The sequence below is a fragment of the Crinia signifera genome, chromosome 8, assembly GCF_055691185.1.
Source record: "Crinia signifera chromosome 8, ASM5569118v1, whole genome shotgun sequence".
Classification (NCBI taxonomy): domain Eukaryota; kingdom Metazoa; phylum Chordata; class Amphibia; order Anura; family Myobatrachidae; genus Crinia; species Crinia signifera.
This window is the reverse complement of record NC_139224.1, coordinates 164,355,804-164,378,863: the sequence shown is the minus strand read 5'-3', so window position 1 is coordinate 164,378,863 and position 23,060 is coordinate 164,355,804. Positions and strand designations below refer to the sequence as shown.

At 49.5% G+C, this 23,060-nt stretch overlaps 1 protein-coding gene across 1 annotated transcript in view; it reads right to left on the bottom strand.

The window, feature by feature from the left end:
• HOOK1 (hook microtubule tethering protein 1) overlaps positions 1-23,060 on the bottom strand; it is a 70,175-nt gene that overhangs the window by 34,656 nt on the left and 12,459 nt on the right. The window contains exons 3-8 of the mRNA XM_083157629.1: positions 21,569-21,641; positions 20,634-20,684; positions 19,373-19,505; positions 18,862-18,929; positions 16,944-17,006; positions 9,766-9,849 (exon numbers count right to left, since the gene is read on the bottom strand). Coding sequence (XP_083013755.1) covers positions 9,766-9,849; positions 16,944-17,006; positions 18,862-18,929; positions 19,373-19,505; positions 20,634-20,684; positions 21,569-21,641 — 472 coding nt within the window. The remainder of the gene's footprint in view (positions 1-9,765; positions 9,850-16,943; positions 17,007-18,861; positions 18,930-19,372; positions 19,506-20,633; positions 20,685-21,568; positions 21,642-23,060) is intronic.

Sequence of the window (23,060 nt, the reverse complement as noted above, 5' to 3'; positions counted from 1 at the left end):
GCAGACACACAGTATACAGGGGACTCCGAAATACAGTATACAGGGGGCTCCGACATACAGTATACAGGGGGCCCCCGACATACAGTATACAGGGGGCTCCGACATATACAGGGGGCAGCAGACAAACAGTATACAGGGGGCACCCGACATATACAGGGGGCTCCAACATATACAGGGGACTGCAGACAAACAGTATACAAGGGACGCTGATATACAGTATACAGGGGGCTCCAACATATACAGGGGGCTCTGACCTATACAGGGGGCTCCGACATATACAGGGGGCAGCAGACACACAGTATACAGGGGACTCCGACACACAGTATACAGGGGGCTCCGACATACAGTATACAGGGGGCTCCGACATATACAGGGGGCAGCAGACACACAGTATACAGGGGACTCCGACCACACAGTATACAGGGGGCTCCGACATACAGTATACAGGGGGCTCCGACATATACAGGGGCCAGCAGACACACAGTATACAGGGGGCTCCGACATATACAGGGGGCAGCAGACACACAGTATACAGGGGACTCCAACACACAGTATACAGGGGGCTCCGACATACAGTATACAGGGCCGGATTTGTGCCTAGGCCCGTGAGGCACCGGCCTCAGGGCGGCACTAATTAAGGGCAGCAGGCAGGCTGACATTCTGTTAAATAGCAGCATGGCAGAGCGGGTGGGCAGCGGCGAGTGACTAGCGCATGAATTATCATATGTCGGCGGCAGCGCCGCTCGTCACCCGCCACTGCCCACCCACTCTGCCATTCACATTACATCACCGCATAGTGGCTGGGTCCGACGGTCCCCCTGCGCGTCCAGAAATGGCTCAGGCTCACTGCTGCCGGCTCCCGCCCATTGGCTACTCTACACACACAGTCTATTGGAAGCTGTGTATCCAGCAGCTGAGCTGATCAGCGCGCAGATCCTCCCTGCACTCAGTCAGTCACAGTGTGTGAGCCGGAGAGAGACTGACGGAGACACTGTGCTAATCACTGTACTAATAAGTGCCTCCCTCCGGGTCCTCTGTACAGTGAGCAGTCCAGAGTGCTTAAAAAAATATTAAGGTGGGCTACAGTTACATTTTAATGAAATATATAAATAACAATGTATATACATATATGATTACATTAAAATAGGGGGGGCACAAAAATGTTGTGCCTAAGGGCCGCCTGACCCCTAAATTCGCCCCTGACAGTATACAGGGGGCTCCGACATATACAGGGGGCAGCAGACACACAGTATACAGGGGGCCCCCCAACATATACAGGGGGCAGCAGACATACAGTATACAGGGGACTCCGAAATACAGTATACAGGGGGCTCCGACATATACAGGGGGCAGCAGACAAACAGTATACAGGGGGCACCCGACATATACAGGGGGCTCCAACATATACAGGGGGCAGCAGACAAACAGTATACAGGGGGCACCCGACATATACAGGGGGCTCCAACATATACAGGGGGCAGCAGACAAACAGTATACAAGGGACGCTGATATACAGTATACAGGGGGCTCCAACATATACAGGGGGCTCTGACCTATACAGGGGGCTCCGACATATACAGGGGGCAGCAGACACACAGTATACAGGGGACTCCGACACACAGTATACAGGGGGCTCCGACATACAGTATACAGGGGCCCCCGACATATACAGGGGGCAGCAGACACACAGTATACAGGGGGCTCCGACATACAGTATACAGGGGGCAGCAGACACACAGTATACAGGGGGCCCCCGACTTACAGTATACAGGGGTCTCCGACATGTAGTATACAGGGGGCTCCGACACAAATGCATCCACCCCGTCCTATCACACGTCGTTATTAGTCATAATCAGAGAGTGTTACGCTGGTTCGCATTTATTTCTTATGATATAAACTGGTAAAATAAGAAACGAGCTGTCTATGAATCTGTAAATACATTGTTTGTGCCGTATAATATATAGTATAATATTTAACCAAAGTAAGATTCAGATCTGGATCAGCCAATTATACCAATTATACCGGCGTTACACCGAAGTGAAACAGAAGGAGAGAAAACAACCACAACTCTGACAACCAGAGGACTCCTCTGAGTGAGTTCCCTGCACCTCACAACATCCTACTCCTGCTGCTTAATCTGGATATTCAGACTTAATAAAAAAACCTTCAGTATCACCATCAGTGCTTGTATTTGTACTGTCAGTATTGAAAATGCCCAGCTGTACCTCTAATGGCTCCACCTGTCCTGCACTACCACTGGCAGTAGGTGTCTCCCAAGGTCTGGTCCTCTACTTCTCTCTCTCTCTCTCTCGCTATACGTCCTCTCTGGGTGAGCTCATCCCCTCATTCCACTTCCACTATCACATCTATACTGATAATCCTCTCCTGATCTCTCTCCCTCTCTCCTTACTCATATTTCCTTAAACTTAGCTTGTCCAGGAATGAGCTGATCATCTTCCCACCCTCCTGCATAAAACCCGACCATCTCTCATCCGAACCTTCTGTTTATGCTCACTGCTACCCCTTCTGTGTCACCCCTGTCTGTCTGCCCCTCCCATTTAGAATGTAAGCTCTCACGAGCAGGGCCCTCTCTCCTCATGTGCCTTTATTAAGAAATATATCTCTGCCACCCTGATGATTGCTTCAGTGTCCTGTCCCCTGAGGGAACTGTCTTTATTTAGCATGTACTGGTCCTAAATTGTCTTGTACTGTAATAAGTTATTTGTTAACTCATTTATGTATTCTGCTGCGGAACCCTTGTGGGGCCATATAAATAAACAATAATAATGAAAAATATCCTCATCTGACAGACTATAATCTCACTGGACATGCCATAGCCTCACCCGATACACTATACCCTCATCTGACACGCTATATTCTCACCAGACATACTATACCCTCACCTGACACGCTATATTCTCACCAGACATACTATACCCTCACCTGACACGCTATATTCTCACCAGACATACTATACCCTCACCTGACACGCAATATCCTTACCTGACACGCTATATTCTCACCTGACACGCTATACCCAAACCTGACACGCAATATCCTTACCGGACACGCTATATTCTCACCTGACACGCTATACCCTCACCTGACACGCTATATCCTCACCTGACACGCTATACCTTCACCTGACGCGCTATACCCTCTCCTGACACGCTATACCCTCACCTGACATGCTATACCCTCACCTGACACGCTATATCCCCACCTGACACGCTATATCCTCATCTGACACGCTATATCCTCACCTGACACGCAATATCCTCACCTGACACGCTATACCCTCTCCTGACACGCAATATCCCCACCTGACACGCTATACCCTCACCTGACACGCTATATCCTCACCTGACACGCTATATTCTCACCAGACATACTATACCCTCACCTGACACGCAATATCCTTACCTATACCCTCTCCTGACACGCTATATCCTCACCTGACACGCTATACCCTCTCCTGACACGCTATATCCTCACCTGACACGCTATACCCTCATCTGACACGCTATATCCCCACCTGACAAGCTATATCCTCACCTGACACGCAATATCCTCACCTGACACGCTACACCCTCTGCTGACACGCAATATCCCCACCTGACACGCTATATCCTCACCTGACATGCTATACCCTCACCTGACACGCTATATCCTCACCTGACACGCTATATCCTCACCTGACACGCTATACCCTCTGCTGACACGCTATACCCTCACCTGACATGCTATATCCTCATCTGACACTCTATATCCTCACCTGACACGCTATATCCTCACCTGACACGCTATAACCCCACCTGACACGCTGTACCCCCACCTGACACGCTGTACCCCCACCTGACACGCTATATCCCCACCTGACACGCTATACAACCACCTGACACGCTATACCCCCACCTGACACGCTATACCCTCACCTGACACACTGTACCCTCACCTGACACGCTATACCCTCACCTGACACGCTATATCCCCACCTGACACGCTATATCCCCACCTGACACGCTATATCCTCACCTGACACGCTATATCCTCACCTGACATGCTATACCATCTCCTGACACGCAATATCCCCACCTGACACGCTATATCCTCACCTGACACGCTATACCCTCACCTGACACGCTATATCCTCACCTGACACGCTATACCCTCTCCTGACACGCTATACCCTCACCTGACACGCTATATCCTCACCTGACACGCTATACCCTCTCCTGACACGCTATACCCTCACCTGACATGCTATATCCTCATCTGACCCACTATATCCCCACCTGACATGCTATACCCCCACCTGACACGCTATACCGCCACCTGACATGCTATACCCTCACCTGACACGCTATACTCCCACCTGACACGCTATACCACCACCTGATACGATGTACCCTCACCTGACACGCTATACTCTCACCTGACACGCTATACCCCCACCTGATACGATGTACCCTCACCTGACACGCTATACCCTCACCTGACACGCTATACCACCACCTGACACGCTATACCCCACCTGAAACGATGTACCACCACCTGACACGCTATACCCCCACCTGACACGCTATACCCTCACCTGACACGCTATACCACCACCTGACACGCTATACCCCCACCTGAAACGATGTACCACCACCTGACACGCTATACCCTCACCTGACACGCTATATCCTCACCTGACACGCTATATCCTCACCTGACACACTATACCCTCTCCTGACACGCTATATCCTCACCTGACACGCTATACCCTCACCTGACACGCTATATCCCCACCTGACACGCTATATCCTCACCTGACACGCAATATCCTCACCTGACACGCTATACCCTCTGCTGACACGCAATATCCCCACCTGACACGCTATATCCTCACCTGACATGCTATACCCTCACCTGACACGCTATATCCTCACCTTACACGCTATATCCTCACCTGACACGCTATACCCTCTGCTGACACGCTATACCCTCACCTGACATGCTATATCCTCATCTGACACTCTATATCCTCACCTGACACGCTATATCCTCACCTGACACGCTATACCCCCACCTGACACGCTGTACCCCCACCTGACACGCTATACCGCCACCTGACACGCTATATGCCCACCTGACACGCTATACAACCACCTGACACGCTATACCCCCACCTGACACGCTATACCCTCACCTGACACACTGTACCCTCACCTGACACGCTATACCCTCACCTGACACGCTATATCCCCACCTGACACGCTATATCCCCACCTGACACGCTATATCCTCACCTGACACGCTATATCCTCACCTGACATGCTATACCCTCACATGACATGCTATACCCTCACCTGACACGCTATACCCTCACCTGACACGCTATATCCTCACCTGACACGCTATACCCTCACCTGACACGCTATATCCTCACCTGACACGCTATACCCTCACCTGACACGCTATACCCCCACCTGACACGTTATACCACCACCTGATGCGATGTACCCTCACCTGACACGCTATACCCTCACCTGACACGCTATACCCTCTCCTGACACGCTATACCCTCACCTGACATGCTATATCCTCATCTGACCCACTATATCCCCACCTGACACGCTATACCCTCACCAGACACGCTATACTCCCACCTGACATGCTATACCCCCACCTGACACGATATACCGCCACCTGACATGCTATACCCTCACCTGACACGCTATACTCCCACCTGACACGCTATACCACCACCTGATACGATGTACCCTCACCTGACACGCTATACCCTCACCTGACACGCTATACCCCCACCTGATACGATGTACCCTCACCTGACACGCTATACCCTCACCTGACACGCTATACCACCACCTGACACGCTATACCCCCACCTGAAATGATGTACCACCACCTGACACGCTATACCCCCACCTGACACGCTATACCCTCACCTGACACGCTATACCCTCACCTGACACGATATACCCTCACCTGACACGATATACCCTCACCTGACACGCTATACCCCCACCTGACACGCTATACCCTCACCTGACACGCTATACCCTCACCTGACACGCTATACCACCACCTGACACGCTATACCCCCACCTGATACGCTATCCCACCACCTGACAAGCTATACCCCCACCTGATACGCTATCCCACCACCTGACACGCTATACATCCACCTGACACGCTATACCCTCACCTGACACGCTATACCCTCACCTGACACGATATACCCTCACCTGACACGCTATATCCCCACCTGACACGCTATATCCTCATCTGACACGCTATATCCTCACCTGACACGCAATATCCTCACCTGACACGCTATACCCTCTCCTGACACGCAATATCCCCACCTGACACGCTATACCCTCACCTGACACGCTATATCCTCACCTGACACGCTATATTCTCACCAGACATACTATACCCTCACCTGACACGCAATATCCTTACCTATACCCTCTCCTGACACGCTATATCCTCACCTGACACGCTATACCCTCTCCTGACACGCTATATCCTCACCTGACACGCTATACCCTCATCTGACACGCTATATCCCCACCTGACAAGCTATATCCTCACCTGACACGCAATATCCTCACCTGACACGCAATATCCTCACCTGACACGCTACACCCTCTGCTGACACGCAATATCCCCACCTGACACGCTATATCCTCACCTGACATGCTATACCCTCACCTGACACGCTATATCCTCACCTGACACGCTATATCCTCACCTGACACGCTATACCCTCTGCTGACACGCTATACCCTCACCTGACATGCTATATCCTCATCTGACACTCTATATCCTCACCTGACACGCTATATCCTCACCTGACACGCTATAACCCCACCTGACACGCTGTACCCCCACCTGACACGCTATACTGCCACCTGACACGCTATATCCCCACCTGACACGCTATACAACCACCTGACACGCTATACCCCCACCTGACACGCTATACCCTCACCTGACACGCTATATCCCCACCTGACACGCTATATCCCCACCTGACACGCTATATCCTCACCTGACACGCTATATCCTCACCTGACACGCTATATCCTCACCTGACATGCTATACCATCTCCTGACACGCAATATCCCCACCTGACACGCTATATCCTCACCTGACACGCTATACCCTCACCTGACACGCTATATCCTCACCTGACACGCTATACCCTCTCCTGACACGCTATACCCTCACCTGACACGCTATATCCTCACCTGACACGCTATACCCTCTCCTGACACGCTATACCCTCACCTGACATGCTATATCCTCATCTGACCCACTATATCCCCACCTGACATGCTATACCCCCACCTGACACGCTATACCGCCACCTGACATGCTATACCCTCACCTGACACGCTATACTCCCACCTGACACGCTATACCACCACCTGATACGATGTACCCTCACCTGACACGCTATACTCTCACCTGACACGCTATACCCCCACCTGATACGATGTACCCTCACCTGACACGCTATACCCTCACCTGACACGCTATACCACCACCTGACACGCTATACCCCACCTGAAACGATGTACCACCACCTGACACGCTATACCCCCACCTGACACGCTATACCCTCACCTGACACGCTATACCACCACCTGACACGCTATACCCCCACCTGAAACGATGTACCACCACCTGACACGCTATACCCTCACCTGACACGCTATATCCTCACCTGACACGCTATATCCTCACCTGACACACTATACCCTCTCCTGACACGCTATATCCTCACCTGACACGCTATACCCTCACCTGACACGCTATATCCCCACCTGACACGCTATATCCTCACCTGACACGCAATATCCTCACCTGACACGCTATACCCTCTGCTGACACGCAATATCCCCACCTGACACGCTATATCCTCACCTGACATGCTATACCCTCACCTGACACGCTATATCCTCACCTGACACGCTATATCCTCACCTGACACGCTATACCCTCTGCTGACACGCTATACCCTCACCTGACATGCTATATCCTCATCTGACACTCTATATCCTCACCTGACACGCTATATCCTCACCTGACACGCTATACCCCCACCTGACACGCTGTACCCCCACCTGACACGCTATACCGCCACCTGACACGCTATATGCCCACCTGACACGCTATACAACCACCTGACACGCTATACCCCCACCTGACACGCTATACCCTCACCTGACACACTGTACCCTCACCTGACACGCTATACCCTCACCTGACACGCTATATCCCCACCTGACACGCTATATCCCCACCTGACACGCTATATCCTCACCTGACACGCTATATCCTCACCTGACATGCTATACCCTCACATGACATGCTATACCCTCACCTGACACGCTATACCCTCACCTGACACGCTATATCCTCACCTGACACGCTATACCCTCACCTGACACGCTATATCCTCACCTGACACGCTATACCCTCACCTGACACGCTATACCCCCACCTGACACGTTATACCACCACCTGATGCGATGTACCCTCACCTGACACGCTATACCCTCACCTGACACGCTATACCCTCTCCTGACACGCTATACCCTCACCTGACATGCTATATCCTCATCTGACCCACTATATCCCCACCTGACACGCTATACCCTCACCAGACACGCTATACTCCCACCTGACATGCTATACCCCCACCTGACACGATATACCGCCACCTGACATGCTATACCCTCACCTGACACGCTATACTCCCACCTGACACGCTATACCACCACCTGATACGATGTACCCTCACCTGACACGCTATACCCTCACCTGACACGCTATACCCCCACCTGATACGATGTACCCTCACCTGACACGCTATACCCTCACCTGACACGCTATACCACCACCTGACACGCTATACCCCCACCTGAAATGATGTACCACCACCTGACACGCTATACCCCCACCTGACACGCTATACCCTCACCTGACACGCTATACCCTCACCTGACACGATATACCCTCACCTGACACGATATACCCTCACCTGACACGCTATACCCCCACCTGACACGCTATACCCTCACCTGACACGCTATACCCTCACCTGACACGCTATACCACCACCTGACACGCTATACCCCCACCTGATACGCTATCCCACCACCTGACACGCTATACCCCCACCTGATACGCTATCCCACCACCTGACACGCTATACCCCCACCTGACACGCTATACCCTCACCTGACACGCTATACCCTCACCTGACACGATATACCCTCACCTGACACGCTATACCCTCACCTGACACGCTATACCCTCACTTGACACGCTATACCACCACCTGACACGCTATACCACCACCTGACACGCTATACCCCCACCTGACACGCTATACCCTCACCTGACACGCTATACCCTCACATGACACGCTATACCCTCACCTGACACGCTATACCCTCACCTGACACGCTTTACCACCACCTGACACGCTATACCCTCACCTGACACGCTATACCCCCACCTGACACGTTATACCACCACCTGACACGCTGTACCCCCACCTGACACGCTATACCCTCACCTGACACGCTATACCCTCACATGACACGCTATACCCTCACCTGACACGCTATACCCTCACCTGACACGCTTTACCACCACCTGACACGCTATACCCTCACCTGACACGCTATACCCCCACCTGACACGTTATACCACCACCTGATACGATGTACTCTCACCTGAAGGTCCAGCTCTCGGCACCGTTGCTTAAGTTCTTCTTTTTCCGCTTCAGCCTCATGATATAATTCCAATGTTCTCTTCATCTAAAACACATGTATGACAGGAAAAAATCACATGTGTGCATTTAGCCATGAAATGAAGACGTGTCCTTACATTTACATTGATTGGTTACATCTCTTCCCTGTACCGGAGAAGGCGCGCAGCAGGCATGAGCCACCTTGCGTCGCACTTGCTAGTGAATGATTGGGATGTCTGCATGGAAACATTGGTTCATCCCACAAGATGGCCGACTCAGCCGTGTGCAGACCTACAGAACACAGTATCACGTTCTTCCCACCATGTCTCTGTCATATAACTGTCTCAGATTAAAACGGCAAATTACACATCAGCTTTGGAGATTATACCCAGCTATATATTATATAATGTCTAGTACGTGGGAAGTGTGACTAGTGCAAGTGCCTCCTTGTAAGTGGCTTCATGAAACCAATATAACGTGACATTAAAGCTTTAATAACCACGGACGGTGATGTCAGAGGGCAGGCGGTGACAGACTTTGCGTTGTGGAGAGTGAGTCATGTGTTGTGTATGATGTGTATGTACTACGCTATGAGGGATGTGGTAATATGGAGTATGGGCAGGAGTTACACCGGGTGTGGCCGACACCGTAGGGGCTGAGGAATGTGCCAAACAGGAGCTGTCTCCAAACCAGTTTTAACACATCATAAATTAGCATGTCATTATGGACCAGTTTAGACGCTCATTATACTATATACACACACATTATAATATATACGCATATCATTCACATGTACACTTTATAACATCAACAAAGAAAACATGCAATGACAGGTACTGTACAAAGGCAAGGTGGTCAAAGGGCCCAATTCAGACCCACGCGCTGGGCTGTGAATACACAATCCCCATAGTAGCCCTGCAGATTCTGGCATCAGTATAATGCAGTACGCCAGGCTTCCGATGCTGCCCACGGCTACAACCACTTGTGTCACTGGCTGAATGTGACTGATAACCACACTGATCGTACACTATGTAACATACAACCCATCCAGCACAGTGATTCCTGCACTATACCAGTTTCTGGAGGGATACCTCCCCTGTATCTATGCACATGGGTTCCTCCGAGGATACCTCCCCTAGCTCTATGCACATGGGTTCCTCCGAGGATACCTCCCCTAGCTCTATGCACATGGATTCCTCTGAGGATACCTCCCCTAGCTATATGCACATGGGTTCCTCCGAGGATACCTCCCCTGTATCTATGCACATGGATTCCTCTGAGGGATACCTCCCCTGTATCTATGCACATGGATTCCTCAGAGGATACCTCCCCTAGCTCTATGCACATGGATTCCTCTGAGGATACCTCCCCTAGCTCTATGCACATGGATTCCTCCGAGGGATACCTCCCCTAGCTCTATGCACATGGATTCCTCAGAGGATACCTCCCCTAGCTCTATGCACATGGATTCCTCTGAGGATACCTCCCCTGTATCTATGCACATGGATTCCTCCGAGGGATACCTCCCCTAGCACTATGCACATGGATTCCTCCGAGGACACCTCCCCTGTATCTATGCACATGGATTCCTCTGAGGATACCTCCCCTAGCTCTATGCACATGGATTCCTCCGAGGATACCTCCCCTAGCTCTATGCACATGGAATCCTCCGAGGGATACCTCCCCTAGCTCTATGCACATAGATTCCTCCGAGGATACCTCCCCTGTATCTATGCACATGGATTCCTCCGAGGATACCTCCCCTGTATCTATGCACATGGACTCCTCCGAGGATACCTCCCCTGTATCTATGCACATGGATTCCTCTGAGGGATACCTCCCCTGTATCTATGCACATGGATTCCTCAGAGGATACCTCCCCTAGCTCTATGCACATGGATTCCTCTGAGGATACCTCCCCTAGCTCTATGCACATGGATTCCTCCGAGGGATACCTCCCCTAGCTCTATGCACATGGATTCCTCAGAGGATACCTCCCCTAGCTCTATGCACATGGATTCCTCTGAGGATACCTCCCCTGTATCTATGCACATGGATTCCTCCGAGGGATACCTCCCCTAGCACTATGCACATGGATTCCTCCGAGGACACCTCCCCTGTATCTATGCACATGGATTCCTCTGAGGATACCTCCCCTAGCTCTATGCACATGGATTCCTCCGAGGATACCTCCCCTAGCTCTATGCACATGGAATCCTCCGAGGGATACCTCCCCTAGCTCTATGCACATGGATTCCTCCGAGGATACCTCCCCTGTATCTATGCACATGGATTCCTCCGAGGATACCTCCCCTGTATCTATGCACATGGATTCCTCCGAGGATACCTCCCCTAGCTCTATGCACATGGATTCCTCCGAGGATACCTCCCCTAGCTCTATGCACATGGATTCCTCCGAGGATACCTCCCCTGTATCTATGCACATGGATTCCTCCGAGGATACCTCCCCTAGCTCTATGCACATGGATTCCTCCGTGGATACCTCCCCTAGCTCTATGCACATGGAATCCTCCGAGGATACCTCCCCTGTATCTATGCACATGGATTCCTCCGAGGATACCTCCCCTAGCTCTATGCACATGGATTCCTCCGAGGATACCTCCCCTGTATCTATGCACATGGATTCCTCCGAGGATACCTCCCCTAGCTCTATGCACATGGATTCCTCCGAGGATACCTCCCCTAGCTCTATGTCCATGGAGCATCCCGAGGATACCTCCCCTAGCTCTATGCACATGAATTCCTCCGAGGGATACCTCCCCTAGCTCTGTGCACATGGATTCCTCTGAGGGATACCTCCCCTAGCTCTATGCACATGGATTCCTCTGAGGATACCTCCCCTAGCTCTATGCACATGGATTCCTCTGAGGATACCTCCCCTGTATCTATGCACATGGATTCCTCTGAGGATACCTCCCCTAGCTCTATGCACATAGATTCCTCTGAGGATACCTCCCCTAGCTCTATGCACATAGATTCCTCTGAGGACACCTCCCCTAGAGCTATGCACATGGATTCCTCTGAGGATACCTCCCCTAGCTCTATGCACATGGATTCCTCTGAGGATACCTCCCCTGTATCTATGCACATGGATTCCTCTGAGGATACCTCCCCTAGCTCTATGCACATAGATTCCTCTGAGGATACCTCCCCTAGCTCTATGCACATAGATTCCTCTGAGGACACCTCCCCTAGAGCTATGCACATGGATTCCTCTGTGGGACTCCCCAAGCTCTATGTCCATGGAGCATCCCGAGGATACCTCCCCTAGCTCTATGCACATGGATTCCTCTGAGGATACCTCCCCTGTATCTATGCACATGAATTCTTTTGAGGGATACCTCCCCTAGCTCTATGCACATGGATTCCTCTGAGGGATACCTCCCCTAGCTCTATGCACATGGATTCCTCCGAGGGATACCTCCCCTAGCTCTATGCACATGTATTCCTCCGAGGATACCTCCCCTAGCTCTATGCACATGGATTCCTCTGAGGATACCTCCCCTGTATCTATGCACATGGATTCCTCCGAGGATACCTCCCCTAGCTCTATGCACATGGATTCCTCTGAGGATACCTCCCCTGTATCTATGCACATGGATTCCTCTGAGGATACCTCCCCTAGCTCTATGCACATGGATTCCTCCGAGGATACCTCCTCTAGCTCTGTGCACATGGATTCCTCCGAGGGATACCTCCCCTAGCTCTATGCACATGGATTCCTCCGAGGGATACCTCCCCTAGCTCTATGCACATGGATTCCTCCGAGGGATACCTCCCCTAGCTCTATGCACATGGATTCCTCCGAGGATACCTCCTCTAGCTCTATGCACATGGATTCCTCTGAGGATACCTCCCCTGTATCTATGCACATGGATTCCTCTGAGGATACCTCCCCTAGCTCTATGCACATGGATTCCTCCGAGGATACCTCCTCTAGCTCTGTGCACATGGATTCCTCCGAGGGATACCTCCCCTAGCTCTATGCACATGGATTCTTTTGAGGATACGTCCCCTGTATCTATGCACATGGATTCCTCCGAGGATACCTCCCCTAGCTCTATGCACATGGATTCCTCCGAGGATACCTCCCCTAGCTCTGTGCACATGGAATCCTCCGAGGATACCTCCTCTAGCTCTGTGCACATGGATTCCTCCGAGGATACCTCCCCTAGCTCTATGCACATGGATTCCTCCGAGGGATACCTCCCCTAGCTCTATGCACATGGATTCCTCCGAGGGATACCTCCCCTAGCTCTATGCACATGGATTCCTCCGAGGATACCTCCTCTAGCTCTATGCACATGGATTCCTCCGAGGATACCTCCCCTAGCTCTATGCACATGGATTCCTCTGAGGATACCTCCCCTGTATCTATGCACATGGATTCCTCTGAGGATACCTCCCCTAGATCTATGCACATGGATTCCTCCGAGGATACCTCCTCTAGCTCTGTGCACATGGATTCCTCCGAGGGATACCTCCCCTAGCTCTATGCACATGGATTCTTTTGAAGATACGTCCCCTGTATCTATGCACATGGATTCCTCCGAGGATACCTCCTCTAGCTCTGTGCACATGGATTCCTCCGAGGATACCTCCCCTAGCTCTATGCACATGGATTCCTCCGAGGGATACCTCCCCTAGCTCTATGCACATGGATTCCTCCGAGGGATACCTCCCCTAGCTCTATGCACATGGATTCCTCCGAGGATACCTCCTCTAGCTCTATGCACATGGATTCCTCTGAGGATACCTCCCCTGTATCTATGCACATGGATTCCTCTGAGGATACCTCCCCTAGCTCTATGCACATGGATTCCTCTGAGGGATACCTCCCCTAGCTCTATGCACATGGATTCCTCCGAGGGATACCTCCCCTAGCTCTATGCACATGGATTCCTCCGAGGATACCTCCTCTAGCTCTATGCACATGGATTCCTCCGAGGATACCTCCCCTAGCTCTATGCACATGGATTCCTCTGAGGATACCTCCCCTGTATCTATGCACATGGATTCCTCTGAGGATACCTCCCCTAGCTCTATGCACATGGATTCCTCCGAGGATACCTCCTCTAGCTCTGTGCACATGGATTCCTCCGAGGGATACCTCCCCTAGCTCTATGCACATGGATTCTTTTGAGGATACGTCCCCTGTATCTATGCACATGGATTCCTCCGAGGATACCTCCTCTAGCTCTGTGCACATGGATTCCTCCGAGGATACCTCCCCTAGCTCTATGCACATGGATTCCTCCGAGGGATACCTCCCCTAGCTCTATGCACATGGATTCCTCCGAGGGATACCTCCCCTAGCTCTATGCACATGGATTCCTCCGAGGATACCTCCTCTAGCTCTATGCACATGGATTCCTCTGAGGATACCTCCCCTGTATCTATGCACATGGATTCCTCTGAGGATACCTCCCCTAGCTCTATGCACATGGATTCCTCTGAGGGATACCTCCCCTAGCTCTATGCACATGGATTCCTCTGAGGATACCTCCCCTGTATCTATGCACATAGATTCCTCCGAGGATACCTCCCCTGTATCTATGCACATGGATTCCTCTGAGGGATACCTCCCCTAGCTCTATGCACATGGATTCCTCTGAGGATACCTCCCCTAGCTCTATGCACATGGATTCCTCTGAGGATACCTCCCCTAGCTCTATGCACATGGATTCCTCTGAGGATACCTCCCCTAGCTCTATGCACATGGATTCCTCCGAGGATACCTCCCCTAGCTCTATGCACATGGGTTCCTCCGAGGATACCTCCTCTAGCTCTGTGCACATGGATTCCTCTGAGGATACCTCCCCTGTATCTATGCACATAGATTTCTCCGAGGATACCTCCCCTGTATCTATGCACATGGATTCCTCTGAGGATACCTCCCCTAGCTCTATGCACATGGATTCCTCTGAGGATACCTCCCCTGTATCTATGCACATAGATTCCTCTGAGGATACCTCCCCTGTATCTATGCACATGGATTCCTCTGAGGGATACCTCCCCTAGCTCTATGCACATGGATTCCTCTGAGGATACCTCCCCTAGCTCTATGCACATGGATTCCTCTGAGGATACCTCCCCTAGCTCTATGCACATGGATTCCTCTGAGGATACCTCCCCTAGCTCTATGCACATGGATTCCTCCGAGGATACCTCCCCTAGCTCTATGCACATGGGTTCCTCCGAGGATACCTCCTCTAGCTCTGTGCACATGGATTCCTCCGAGGATACCTCCCCTAGCTCTATGCACATGGATTCCTCTGAGGGATACCTCCCTTGTATCTATGCACATGGATTTCTCCGAGGGATACCTCCCCTAGCTCTATACACATGGAATCCTCCGAGGGATACCTCCCCTAGCTCTATGCACATGGATTCCTCAGAGGACACCTCCCCTAGCTCTATGCACATGGATTCCTCAGAGGATACCTCCCCTAGCTCTATGCACATGGATTCCTCCGAGGATACCTCCCCTAGCTCTATGCACATGGATTCCTCCGAGGATACCTCCCCTAGCTCTATGCACATGGATTCCTCTGAGGATACCTCCCCTAGCTCTATGCACATGGATTCCTCCGAGGGATACGTCCCCTGTATCTATGCACATGGATTCCTCCGAGGATACCTCCTCTAGCTCTATGCACATGGATTCCTCCGAGGATACCTCCCCTAGCTCTATGCACATGGATTCCTCCGAGGGATACCTCCCCTAGCTCTATGCACATGGATTCCTCCGAGGGATACCTCCCCTGTATCTATGCACATGGATTCCTCCGAGGATACCTCCCCTAGCTCTATGCACATGGATTCCTCCGAGGGATACCTCCCCTAGCTCTATGCACATGGATTCCTCCGAGGATACCTCCTCTAGCTCTATGCACATGGAATCCTCCGAGGACACCTCCCCTAGCTCTATGCACATGGATTCCTCCCCTAGCTCTATGCACATGGATTCCTCCCCTAGCACTATGCACATGGATACCTCCGAGGATACCTCCCATAGTGCTATGCAGTAAGTATGTAGGAGGATTACTGTTAGGAACTAGAGCGAGGATTACGGTTAGGCACTGGGCACAAACCCACCCACTTACTAATTAGTGTACAGTGACAGTGAGGAGCACTTACCTGCAGGTCCAGATCTCCGGATGACTCTGTAGTTGGAGAGTCCACAGTGTCTTTGCTCATCAGCTGTAAGACACAGCAAGAGCTGCATTATGTAACATTAACACATTGCTATACCAAAATACTACCTTATAGAGATACACAAGGGTACATTTACTAAGATGGGAGTTTTATTGAAGATGGGATTTTGCCCACAGCAACCAATTGTCACAGGGTTGCATGGTGAGACCTGTGTGTGGGCACATGTGTCCTAGTGAGGACATAAAGTTGTAATAGTGTACAGAGAATGTAAGAACACTGAGTAAAGTCCCCATACAGTATTACTACACAGTGTTCTTCCATTCTCCAACCACTGAGCTGTTACCAGCTGTGTGGATACAGATGGAGCCAGTGTCACATGGTTATCTGGCCTTCTGTGTGCCAAGCCTAGTCCCCACAATACACAGAAATCTCCTGTAATACCGTTTTCTGCCACCGGGTGGAACACTGTTTATGGAATCATGGGGGTAATTCAAACCTGCTAGCACAGGTGCGAGTAGGCACAGCGAGCGATCTGCCAAGATGCTGCCTGGCTAGAGTGAAATCACGGCTTGCAAATTATTATATGTGATCACTGTGCCAATGGATGTGTACGGCTACACATCCATTCGCAGCTGTGCCAATAACAATACCCATCGTCACAGGCTCGCCATCAAATGAATTTTAGGTACTTGTGTACTATCACGGCTCCCATCTCATCCCATCTCATTGCATACCATAAGGCTTAAGATGGTATGCAATGAGATGAGATGTGCTGCAATGGGACCCGATCTTATACAATTTAAAATTGTATACCATTGTATATGGCATACGATGAGATGAGATGAGATTTTAAATTGTATAAGCACACTAATGGGTGCTTTCAAGGTCAATTGGCCCCCCTATAAGATTTTTAATTGTATAAGCACCCTAATGGGTGCTTACAATGTTAAATGCACCCCCACGCCACCCCCACTATCAACGCCAACCCGAACGCAGCGAGCCCGTGAGGGGCGGCGGTACGCGTCCTCCGACCTTTCCATACCCCCACTATCCATGTCGGCGTGGAGTTGATTTTATTTAGTGTGGCGACTGCAGAGAGAGAGATAGTAATCTAATACCCTTATATATATATATATATATATATATATATATATATGTAGAGAGAGAGAGAGAGAGAGAGAGATAGTAATCTAATACCTCTTTCAGACCGCAAAATGCAGGGTCGCACTGGGACTTTGAAACAATTCGGTCCCAGTGAGACCCTGCATTTTGGTCTGTTCAGATTACTTCAGCGAACCGCCAATATTGCCGGTTTGCTGACGTCATCTGTGGGCGCGGCAGAGCGTCATCAGGGGTGGGGGAGGAGGCAGCGCTTAGAGCTGGCGCTTCTCCAAGCATTGCCTCCTCCATTAATGTGAACTGGAAACGGGTCGCTGGACTCGATTAACCTGAGCAACAAGGCAACGAGACGGTAAGAACCCTTCTTTTTTACCTGTTCGTATTGTCATGTTGCTACTGGTTTGCGGGACCCGGTAACCCATTTCACATCGCACTAATTACCGGGTCGAACCAGCAAGAAACCAACATGAACCCGGGAATTAGGTGCGATGTGAAAGGGGTATGAGTCTACAACAGGAACATTGTAGTACTGCCCTACTCGTACAACAAAGCTCAGCAATGCCTCCTGTATGCTTCAGAGGGGTCACCTGTACACCCCACAACACCTCTACAACAACTCCTCCATAAATGCCCCCATTTTGCCATGAGACAGAGACACAGTCAGAATACACAGGATAACGGTTATTGGACTGAGGAATGAGCACTGGATACTTTGGGTATTTGCTTGCGCTATATATGAAACGTATATAATAAATGACATTTATACGAAGTTAACCCTTACCTCCTGGATGGCTGCCATCACCACGTGCTGTACCGACTCTTCCAGTGTCATTATTATCTTGATGTGTTCTGTGAATAAGAAAGTGCTGGACTAAGTAAAAGGCACCAAGACACAGCGAATCCCGGGCGGTCACTCGTGGCCTCATTGTGCGAATCCCGGGAGGTCACTCGTGGCCTCATGGTGCGTATATGACAATTGTATCTGACCATAGAATCTACTTCTTTTTCATTTACCCCTGAGAATCAGTCTCATAATACATTCACCAGCGACTAGTAATGAATATAAAGATGTTTCCCTGACTTTGAGAACGTGACCGTTCAGTGATTTGTTTTTGCTTTGTCTGATAACGCTGACTTAGAAAATTGCTGAGTCTCCAGGAAGTCGCAGCGCTGATGGCGATAAACAACAGCCGGAACGGAGGAACTTCCTCTTAGACTGATAAGTTCAGATCAAAGGTCGAATAAATAATAAAGACTTCAATAAGAATCAAATCTCGCTGCACATACTGTACCTTGTTTCTGGTCACAGTTAATAGCGCACCCCAATATGAGCTGGAGGAAGCGCCCCATCTCTCCGGAGTCAGAGTGTTCCGCGATTTGGCTGAGGTCAGGAAGGAGGTATTCCGAGACTGGCAGACCTACTACCTGCAACAGCGGGATAACAAAAACAGTTACACCCCCTCATTTATGTTTATTACGTGGGGCATACGTGGGGTATTCAATCTCAACCGCTAATTCCGACAGGGGAAACAGCGGACCCCACCTATTCAATGCTGCCGTTACCGATAGCATTGAAGACAGACTATGACAAAACAGAACCAACTTTAAAACAAGTTGGATCTGTTTTGTTAGAAACGGTCATGGATTGGCGAATTTACCGCCGTCTTTTGACAATCCGTGTCCAATTACGCCAACATGCCCACTTTCCGACACTCGACAGCCGGAATAATTGAATTCCGACTGTCGAGTTACAGTCGAACTGAGTGAAAACGGCCCGGGATTCCGACTGTCAGGACGTTGCTGAATGAGGCCTTTACCTGTTTGGCTGCAAAACGTGCTATAATCTACATCACCCAATCAGAGCCTTGCTTTCACTGTAACTTGCACATTTATGGCCCTTATTCAGATCTGATTGCAGTGCAAATTTGTTTGGAAAATGGGCAAAAACATGTGCACTGCAGGTGGGGCAGATGTAACATGTGCAGAGAGAGTCAGATTTGTGTGTGTTATTTTGTTTCTGTGCAGGGTAAATACTGGCTGCATGATTTTTACACTGCAATTTAGATTTCAGTTTCAACACACACCACCCAAATGTAACTCTCTCTGCACATGTTACATCTGCCCCACCTGCAGTGCACATGGTTTTGCCCATTATCCAAACAAATTTGTACTGCAATCAGATCTGAATAAGGGCCTATATGTAACAGCTCACTGGTGATTGGTCACTGTGGTTTATTGCATAAATTTGCCCAACTGCAATGTCAATAAATGACCTCTACTGGGTTTGGGGTGTATTCACGAAGCAGTGAAAAGAGCGGAGAAATGTGTCATGGGATAAGTGGCAACCAATCAGCTTTGAAGGAACATTCTATAAAATTATATGGAGAGAATACCCACGGATGATATATTCTACTATAGACCAAGATTGAATACCCCCCCAAGTACTCTTCCTACCAGTATCATAGATATATTGGGTAATTCCTTGAATGCAAATCATCAGCGATATTGTCCATCAGCCCCATTTTACAGAGAGACAGACAGTGTCCTCCTTACCTCGCGGTAATAATCCACTATTCTCTGCAGGATCTTCTTTAGATTATTGATCTAAACAAACAAAAGACAAGTTCACACAACAACACACGGATCCCGAACTGCACACCTGCAGTATCACAGCGGCCTCTCTGCCGGCATGTCATCCAATGGTAACGCTCAGATTTACTGCAGCACATTAGTAAATTAATTCATTTAAACTTTATTTATATTCAATGGCACAAACGGGGAACAAAAACCTAAAATTTAGCCGGGCGGCGTTCATGGGCTCGCTCTGCTGCGAATGTAAGCTACCTAGTGTGCCAAACTGAATCAGGCCCCTGGTCCGCGCCTTCCCCACGCCAGGTACGCTGAGCATAGGGGCCTATGATAAAGTACCATTTATTTACAATATTTCCATTTGTGACATTAAATAAAGACAAAAAGTAATATAGATCCTTTTCAAATAATAAATGTATAATTATTATTTTATAACGCACAACCATTCCCATGCTGAAATAACTGCATATGTTTAGAACGCACTCTTCTTTTATTACTATCTACCTTTTCCGTCAAGGTTAGAATAATCGGTTAGTGATGATACTGGCTGGGATTGACGAGGGAGACCCCCCTCAGAATAACTCTTTAAAGGGGACAGATTGCTAATGTTGGTGTGCAGCTACGTAGGCCGGCTGCCGTACTTAGGTGACAGGGAAGGCTGTATAAGGCCTTGATCCAGTTCCCCTGTTCCCGCTAGGACATCCGCCTCTGGGAGAGCTGTGTATACACGACACAATTGTGTAACGCCGTAGGGCGTGAAAGATGTATTGCTCCACATCTGACTGAATCTGGGTGCGTTAAACTACAGGTTGATGAATCTTACTCTAGAATAATCAATAACAAAATAAATATTGCTAAAGTGACTTGAGAAAAGTTAATTGGCAAACAGTAATAATTACCTTTATCCTTCGATTATCTCCCACGTCCTCTTTAATACGAGCAAGCCAGGAGTCATCGAAATGTGAGCTATCGCTATGGATAAGAGACAACAAATTTGTGTGGTCAGCAATACGTGGCGCAGTACGGACAATACATCTGACGTAAATCAGGAGAAATCAAATGTGTGGTATAAGATTAAAATCAATATTTTTGTCGACTTTGGTGAAGTCCTGAGCTGTAAACACAGACGTGTCCTCATACACGTAGCCTCAATATGCCATATGGTGCAAGACGCCGTCCCAACCGAACCGCCCCGAGGAGTAGCGCACCATCGTTTTCGTTACATTTTGTGCCTTAATGGCATCAGAGACGCAGAATACACATCACTCGCAGTACACTAGAGGTGCTGGGCTGTGACTTTTACCTCACAAAAATTAGATTTAGACACGTACAAAGTCGCAGATGAAGTGCAACGTAACTTGAAGAAAAAGCTGCGAATGCTGCATCGATGCACTTCATATACAGACTCAAGGTGCGCACACATTGGGTGATATTTTGAACAATATCGCTCATTTTTGCCCTTCTGAGCAATAGCGGTCAAAATATTGGCCAGTGTGTATGCAACGAATGATTAATTTGATTAATCAAATTAATCATGATTAAACCTTGTTAACAAGTAACAAGGTTTATGTCCTCTGTACATGCATCGCATTTTTGTCTATGTCGTTCACAAAAAGGTGCATATTACTAGATTCTCACTAGATCGTTCGTCGTTTGGCATATTATTCAGTGTGTACGCACAATATCGTTTGCCCACAACAACTAGGGAAATTGTTCAGCAATATCGTTCACTGAACACATCGTGTACAACTGTCACACATCAAATACTGTAGATCAGTGTAATCTAGCAAAGTTTTTTGCTCATTTTGCCCATGCCGATCCCCCCCCCCCAAAAAAAATGAAATGAAATGGCATGGATGAAAATGTACTAAAAGTGGTTGAAAACGCCCGGGATTGAATACTGATAGGCAAATCTTTGCCGCTTTTTTCTCCTGGCGAAATACTTGGCCAGGATTTACTATCCCCCTTAGATGGTATTGTGCCAAAATGACAACAAGAGTTTAGAGCAGTGGTTCCCAAACTGTGCGCCGTGGCTCCCTGGGGTGCCTCAGGACACTTGCAGGGGTGCCCTGGGTTGGTGGTCCAGGACCAACTAAAATGATTAATGGTTAATTATTTATAAGCAAAACCAGTGCTGGTGGCTGCCAATCATAAAATGTGTACAAACAGAAGCAAATCCTGCCCTTTACCACATAACTGACCCTAGGAATCAAATATAAACCCAATCTAATTAAAATAATTTTGGCCTAGGGGTGCCGCAAAAAAAAATATTTTACTTTAGGGTGCCGTGATTAAAAAAAGATTGGGAACCCCTGGTTTAGAGGGTTCTCTCACTCTGGACCTCCCAGCGCCCAGCAATCATATATGCCATGGTGCCCCACACATGTTTAT